Below are 8,208 nucleotides of genomic sequence, written 5' to 3'. Positions count from 1 at the left end.
GAATCTGCTTGCAATGCAGGAGACACGGGTTTGATCCCCGCGTCAGGAAGATCCCCCTGGAGGAGGAAATGGCAACTCATTCCAGTATTCTTGCCTGGAGAATTCTATGGACAGAGGAGCCTGGAGGGCTACAGTTCACGGGGTCAAAAAGAGTCAGACATGACTGAGCAACTAACACTTTCCCTATTTCCAGAACTGATAAGAGTGGTTCACTCTACCTAAGTTATTTGTACAACGTTGTTGTTCAGCCGCTCAGTTGTGTCCTTCTCTTTGTGATCCCATGGACTGCAGCACGCCAGCCTTCCTTGTCCTTTACTGACTCCCAGGGTTTGCTCAACCTCATGTCCTTTGAGTCAATGATGCCAACCAACCATCTTGTCCTCTGTCGTCCCCTTCTCCTCCTGCCTTCCATCTTTCCTAGCATCAGGGTCTTTTCCAATGAGTCGGCTCTTTGCATCAGGTGGCCAAAGTACTGGAGCTTCAGCTTCATCATCAGTACTTCCAATGAGTATTCAAGAGTTGATTTCCTTTAGGGTTGACTGGTTTGATCTCCTTGCAGTCCAAGGGGCTCTCAAGAGTCTTCTCCAGCACCACAGTTCGAAAGCATCAATTCTTTGGTGCTCAGCCTTCTTTATGGTCCAACTCTCACATCTGTACATGACTACTGGACCTCTGACTATATGGATCTTTGTTGGCAAAGTAATGTCTCCGCTTTTTAATATGCTGTCTAGGTTTGTCATAGCTTTTCTTCCAAGGAACAAGTTTCTTTTAATTTCATTGCTGCAATCACCATCTGCAGTGATTTTGGAGCCCAAGAAAATAAAGTCTGTCACTATTTCCATTCCCCACCCCCACCCCCATCTATTTGCCATGAAAAGATGGGACTGGATGCCATGATCTTAGTTTTTGTTGTTCATGCAAGCAATGTAGTTTATGCTGAATACCTGTTTTCTTTCTGGAAGTTGAATTTTGGCACATGCTAAACAAAGAGTGCTTACATAACCAGCACTCAAGAAAAACTCTAGGGACTGAGTCTCTAACAAGCCTCCCCTGCAGACAGCAGTTTCACACTTTCGTTGTCACAGCTTGTTGCTGGGGGAATTCAGTGTGTTTTCTGTGACTTCCCTGGGAGAGGAACCTTGGATGCTTGTGCCTTGTTTTGGTGGGACTTCATCCCATGTGCTTTTTCTCTGTGCTGACTTTAGCTTTGTATCCTTTAGCTGTGATAAATCGTAGCCATGAACAGGACTATATACCAAGTCCTGTGGGTTCTCCCACTGAGTCAGTGAAGCTGAGGGTGGTCTCGGGGACACCTGACACAGGTTATCTCTGCTTGTCTGGATCCCACTTCCCTGAGGCCTTCTTCCCTGGTTCCCACAGTGGGGAGTGATCGTCCCCTAGGCCCAGTGAAGCTGTATCAGCAGACTTTGGAAACGGGGTCTTGGATCAAATCCTGCTTCGGCTGGCACGGTGCAGGCCCAGGTACGTGGCCCCTCTTGTAAAGATTGGTCAGTACCCATGGCTGGTACTTAATCATGGCTGGTTTAACCTCCCTAAGAGCACAGGCTTTGCAGGCAGACCTGGGTTTGAATCCCTGCTCTTAATTCTCTTACTTTCTGTGATCTTGTCTCTTCATCTGTAAAATGGGTGGAATTGGGTTTAATTTGATGGAATCATGCAAAGTACTGCCCATAGTGCCTGGCACACAGTCACTGCGCAGCAAATGGGAACCTTTATCATTGTTTTGGTTGTCGGTATTGAAAGTCCTCTCCCCAAATAGACAGGAAACATCTCACTGTTTTTTGTTACTTTCTCAGGTTCCAGCATTCTCTTACACAAACTAGGTGCTTGAAACTAGTCATTGAAAGGATAATATTTTACTCTGTAGCGAAAGGCATGAGTTTGTTGCAAAATAAAAACCACAGAAGTCATTACCATTTAAAAAATCACCTTTGAGTGATTACATGCCATGCACGGTGCTAAACAGTTTGCATAGACAATTCATTCCATTTACTCTTTACAACCTTGTGAGCGCGGTGCTATTATCTTTATCCCCATTTTTGTTTTGGCCGTTGCGCTGGGCATTAGAAGAAAGCCAATAGGAAGGCCAGCCACTCATACTCCTGTGGGCTTTCACATCCACCGGGAGTTCTAAAGGAACCTACTGAATTATTGTGTAGGTGTGATTTTGTTCATTTTTTGGCCACACCGTGTCATGTGGGATCCTGGTTCTCTGACCAGGGATCAAAACTGCACCCCCTGCCCCTGCATTGAAAGCGCAGCCTCAATCCCTGGACCGCCAGGGAAGCCGCTATCATCACTGTTTTGAAGATGAGGAAATGAAGCTTAGCACAACTGTGGACTCATGCAAATTAGCGGCAGAGCTGGAATTCAAACCCAGGCATATTATTAATAATCTACTGAGGCTACTGTAACGAAATACCACAGACTGGGTGTCTTAAACAACAGAAGTTAATTTTCTCATGGTCTGGAGGCTAGAAGTCCAAGATCAAGGTTGCCATCAGGGCCAGTTTCAGTAGGTTTATAGACAGTGGGCATCTCCCTGGCTTTCTGTTGGGGCCTTTCCCTGTGCATGACTGTGAAAAGACTGAGCAAGGAAGCTCTCTGGTGTCTTTTCTTGTAAGAACACTCATCCTGTCAGATCAGGGCTTCACCTTTACAACCTCATTTATCCTTAGTTACTTCCCTAGAGGCACCATCTCCAAATACAGCCCACAGTGTAAGTAGGGCTTCAACATACAAATTTTGGGAGCCATGTTCTGTCCATAACACCAGGTTCGTCTGACACCAGAGCAAACGGTCACAAATCACTCAACCCCTTGACTTGTTCTACCATTACATTAGGAACCATGTGGGGCTGGGAGGCAGGTGCTTAATTTCCTTCCCTCGGTCAGAAATGTTAACCCAAGTGGGACTGCTAAGCTTTCAGAGGTCCTGAAGCATCCCTCTAGAGGGCTTTGTCAGGGAACACTTGAGCGGGCTTCTGGATTGAGAAGTTCGGCTACACTTGGAGTTTAGACTAAAAGGGAAAGAATTTGGAAGAGAGGGGAAACCATGTCTCAGAGATAAAGTCTTTTCTTTTTTAAAAAATTGCTTGCCTGGCTGCACCCAGGTCTTAGTTGCAGCATGCAGCTCATTTGCCTCAAGGTTCATTTGCCTTTAGAAAGATCCATAAATCCTGAAATGTTAACTGAGTATAACTGGATTCACAAGATATAAATTCACAAGACAGTGATGAGGGATATTTGGTTGTGCTAGGCAAACTTGTGGTTTCAACATGCGGGATGGTTTCCTAACCGGAAATTGAGCTCAGGCCGCCTGCATTGGAGGCACAGAGTCTTGGCCCCTGAACCACCAAGGAAATCCCAGAAATATTCTTTTCTATCTATTCCCCTGATCAGAAATGGTTTGCTGGGAGGCCTTTCCAGCCAATGGCAATAGGTAAGGGGAAGTTTCTTTGAAGTGCTGCCAAAAATGTCATTCGAAGCAAATTCGTTGATCTGATTTCTTTTTGTGGTCAGATAGTTTCAGTCTTGATCTTTGTTCTGAGGAAGGATGGAAAATTGTCTACAGCATATTTCGAATATTCCTTTCGTTTCCTTCTTAGCAGAAGCACCCAGTCTAATCAGGACTTTTTGCTTGCTTTGTAATTATTTACTTAAAGGACTTCCTGTGCATGTTCAGACAAGTAACTCATTCTTCTTGTAAATTATGAGGGGCTTGGAGATTGTACTGATATTCCTAAATACCATTAAGCCAGACAGCTGCTGTGGTTCATTTGCCTTTAGAAAGATCCATAAATCCTGAAACATTAACTGAGTATAACCGGATTCACAAGATATAAATTCTTAAGACAGTGATGAGGGAAGATGCAAAAGAACGCCAGTTTTTCTTTAAAAAAATTTTTTTTTAAATTTATTTATTTGGCTGTGCCGAGTCGTACCATGCAGGATCTTTACTTGCAGCATATGGGATCAGTTCCCTGACCGGGCCTTGATCCCGGGCCTCCTGCCTTGGGAGCGCAGAGTCTTAGCCACTGGACCACCAGGAAAGCCCTAGGAGCTGCAGTTTTAAGCTCTAGGAGTAATATTTAAACCTTGGTTCAGAACCCTGAATTTTTTTCATTTATAAACAAGCAGTTCTAAGAGTTTGAATGCTGTTTCTCAGAACTTTCTATTTTAATCTTCCTTGATCTAGAGACTTAAAATTTTTTTTTCTTCTGGAAATGAATCAACTTTAAACTGAATTTCCAAAGATCACAAAGGGGAGAGAAGCTGCTTCGGGTGACAGGAGAGCAGTTGTCCAGGAACAGATTAAAAACGCTCTGCTCCACCAAGGTGGAGCTGAAAATGTGCTCGGTGTTTCATACCAGACTAAGTCTTGGTAAAATTATCTGTATTTCATGTAGATGAAATGCATTTATTTAAGTGTGGACCAAAGAGACCTTTAGGCAGTTTGCATGGTTTCAAAGTGGAATTCCCTGAAAGACATACTAACAAGACTATTTGTGAAGGTCATGCCTTTGGAAGGAAGATGTGGTTCTAGAGCAGAGGGTAGTAAACCTGTTTCAAATCTAACCCACTGCCTGCTTAGTAAATAATATGCTATAAGGGCTTCCCAGGTGGTGCTAGTGGTAAAGAACCTGCCTGCCAATACAGGAGATGTAAGAGACGTGGGTTCGATCCCTGGGTTGGGAAGATCCCCTGGAGGAGGGCATGGCAACTCACTTCACTATTCTTGCCTGGAGACATCCCCATGGACAGAGGAGCCTGGTGGGCTACAGTCCATAGGGTCGCAAAGAGTCGGACGTGACTGACGCAGCTTAGTACGCACGTAGCATGCACATGTTACAAGGGCAGAGTTGAGTAGTCGCAGCAGAGGAGAAGGCCCACAAAATCTAAAATGTTTACTACTGGCCTTTTCAGGAAAAAGTCCTGTCCTCTTGAGGGCCTCAGGTTGGCCCTGTTTGCATCTCTTCATCCACCAGCCTAGCTGGGGGACATGGTATACCAAGTCCCCCATGAAGAGCCAACCACTCAAACCCTGGCTAGGCTGTGCTTCCGCTGACATGACAGACTCTACCGCCCGCTAGTGCCTGAGCCACAGGTTAGTTAAGACGGTCACAGTGGTTGAAGCACCTCTGTTCTCAGTCTGCAGAGGCCAGGAGAGAAATCACTAGAACTTTATTTTTTAAAACTTTAAAATTAGCAACCATTAGAGGGGAATCTTCTTTAACTTAATCTTTTCTTCAATGTTTGAAAAGTATCTCATCTTTGTTAAGAGTTCCTTGGCTTTTTCAAAATTGTCTGAAATAAAGAGAAAGATTAATGTGAGAGGCTTCATTTCAAGCAAGAATAAAATCACTCCACCCAAGGCAGCTGGATCAAAGCTGAGGGCCGGGCTCTGGAAGGTTGATCAGTTACTCAGTAGATCTGAGAGAGGGAGATGGAACACCTGGGTTGCTCTCGGGGACAGAGGACTTACAACCAAAGGGAGCAAAAGCATCCTTGTTCACAGGATTCAGACTTTAAATGAGAAGCTGATTCTTTTTCAGGATGATACCCAGTATAACTAAGGTTGGGTTTTTTTGTTTTTTTAAATTACTGAATTTTGGCTGTGCTGAGTCTTTGTTGCTGCATGGGCCTTACTCTAGTTGTGGCGAGTGGGGGCTACTCTCTAGCTGTGTTGCTCGGCCATCTCATTGATGTGGCTCCTCTTGTTGCGGAGCAGGGGCTCTAGAGCACAGGCTCAGTAGCTGTGGTGCATGGGCCTAGTTGCTCCGTGGCATGAGGGATCTTCCTGGACCCGGGATCGAACCCGTGTCCCCTGCATTGGCAGGCAGATTCTTTGCCGCTGGGCCACCAGGGAAGTCCCTAAGTTGTGTTTCAAGAGTTCTCCCCCCGTGGTATATGGTGGTTGAAGCCTGATAAGGAATGTGGAAGCACCTGGTGCAGGGAGAGAAGGATGGAGTGGACTGGCAGGCCACCACATTCAGGACGGCAGTCTTGGTTCCAGACTGCTTCTACTTTCCAGGTCCTGCTCTACAACAGCTCTCATCACACTGTATGGACTCATCTCTGGGACTCTAGATTCTGAGAGGTGGCCCTAACTCCTTAGAATAACCTCCTTTTATCTGGGTTAGTATGAGTTGCTTTCTCCTTCCTGCAGTGGAATGATCCCTAGGCCAAAGGGCTATTATTGTCTTATTTAAGAGGTGTCACTAGACAGGGATGGAGGGAATGGGCTGTTCTTGCTTAAAAATAGCTAGAAACAGATCTAGTCTCTTCAGCCTGAGAGCCAGGAGCAGTGAGGACTCCATATTTACAATTTAGCACAGTTGGGCCATGGGCTTCTCCTTATGGGCTCTGCAGAAGACGGGGCTTTGCCAAATGTTGACTGTGTGGCCTTGCCCTCAGGTCAGTCTGGGTTGGCTTCCGCCCACATCCCTCACCTTATCTTCCCCTACTTGCCAAAGGGGAATGGGAGCATTTTCTCTCATCTAATCTTCAGTGGACATTTACTGGCTTGGCACACACCTGGATTCTCTAGCAAGACTGTGAATCCTTGAAGGCAGAAATGTAGGCTTATCTCTATTTTATCGCTCCCCACATACCTGTCATAGGATGGGCATGTAATAGCTACTTATTGAACGAATGGTTATATCTCAGTGCTTAGAATTTCTTTCCATATTTAAGAAAGTCATGAAATGAAGGGAGTACCTCTTTCAAAAGCTCTGCTCACATCGTCAGTCAGTTCTTTCTGTTTAGCTGAAAAGGAAAACCAAGATCTTAATTTTTCTATTTAAGTAGACTGATAATATGAAGACAATCCTCTGTCATCTTGTGAATACAGCACAGCGGGGAGCTTGGATTCAAGGGCGAGGCCTCCTGACCTCCGTCTCTACGTGTTCACAGTGGCAGCTCCTGTTTCGTGCAGCTCTGGCTGACCCTAGTTACACAGTTTTCCCACCCACGCAAGGTCTGAGGGGCAGTCACCAAAGTTCATAAAAGGGCTATAGAAGCATTAAAAAAGAAAAAAGGACAAGGACATATCTTATCTCCACCAAGCACTCTAAGTCTTCCAGGTTTCAGCTAGGAGAAAAATCAACAAGCTGGGCTCACCCATCAGCAGGGTGTTATAGAATCAGGCAACCACTAGCAAATCATACAGCCTCTCCTTCTCAGGTAGCGCTAGTGGTAACTCTCCTGCCAATGTAGGAGATGTAAGAGATGCAGGTTCGATCCCTGGGTTGGGAAGATCCCTGGAGAAGGAAATGGTAACCCATCCCAGTATTCTTGCCTGGGGAATCCCATGGACAGAGGAGCCTTTGGGCAATGGTTCATGGGGTCACAATTGGACACGACTGAAGTGACTTAGCACTTAGAACATACCTGAAGAGAGAAGATGCCAGATGAAGTAAAGGAGCAGCTCCCTCATGCTTGCATTATTCCCTCATTAGGAAATGAGGAATTTTATAAGTGCATTTCCCAGATAGACAGTATTAATCATTTATGGGGGTACCTGCTTTCAAAGCACTTTTAAATATATTATATCCCTATCATAGGCAACGACAGGTATTGGGAAAATGTACTGTGGTTACACAGCTAGCAAGTTGAAGAGCTCGGAACAGACCCCAAGTCACCTGACTCCTAGTTCAGTGGCTAGAAACTCACTTTTCTGGTAGCAACGTGGTGTCAACAAAAAAGAACAGTGGATTAGGAGTCTGGAGGCTCTGAAGTCCTGACCCCAAAACCATCTAGCTCATGCCCTTGAACGTTCACTTTAACTGGGCCTTAGCAGGTAAGGGAGGAAATTTAGGAATTATTGCACTCATCTCACATGCTAGTAAAGTAATGCTCAAAATTCTCCAAGCCAGGCTTCAGCAATATGTGAACCATGAACTTCCTGATGTTCAAGCTGGTTTTAGAAAAGGCAGAGGAACCAGAGATCAAATTGCCAACATCTGCTGGATTATGGAAAAAGCAAGAGAGTTCCAGAAAAACATCTATTTCTGCTTTACTGACTATGCCAAAGCCTTTGACTGTGTGGATTACAATAAACTGTGGAAAATTTTGAAAGAGATGGGAATATCAGACCACCTGATCTGCCTCTTGAGAAATTTGTATGCAGGTCAGGAAGCAACAGTTAGAAGTGGACATGGAACAACAGACTGGTTCCAAATAGGAA

The 8,208-nt window shown here is 45.1% G+C and overlaps 1 protein-coding gene across 1 annotated transcript in view; it reads right to left on the bottom strand.

Moving 5' to 3' along the window:
* Positions 1 to 5,180: 5,180 nt before the first annotated feature.
* Positions 5,181 to 8,208, bottom strand: part of HSCB (HscB mitochondrial iron-sulfur cluster co-chaperone) — an 11,018-nt gene continuing 7,990 nt past the window's right edge. Inside the window, exons 5-6 of the mRNA XM_010828713.1 lie at positions 6,741 to 6,788; positions 5,181 to 5,327 (exon numbers count right to left, since the gene is read on the bottom strand). Coding sequence (XP_010827015.1) covers positions 5,236 to 5,327; positions 6,741 to 6,788 — 140 coding nt within the window. The 3' untranslated portion in view covers positions 5,181 to 5,235. The remainder of the gene's footprint in view (positions 5,328 to 6,740; positions 6,789 to 8,208) is intronic.

The sequence above is a fragment of the Bison bison genome, unplaced genomic scaffold (assembly GCF_000754665.1).
Source record: "Bison bison bison isolate TAMUID 2011002044 unplaced genomic scaffold, Bison_UMD1.0 scf7180017864495, whole genome shotgun sequence".
In the NCBI taxonomy this organism is placed as follows: domain Eukaryota; kingdom Metazoa; phylum Chordata; class Mammalia; order Artiodactyla; family Bovidae; genus Bison; species Bison bison.
Note: the sequence above shows the minus strand (reverse complement) of the source record. Positions and strands in the feature narration are given on the sequence as shown.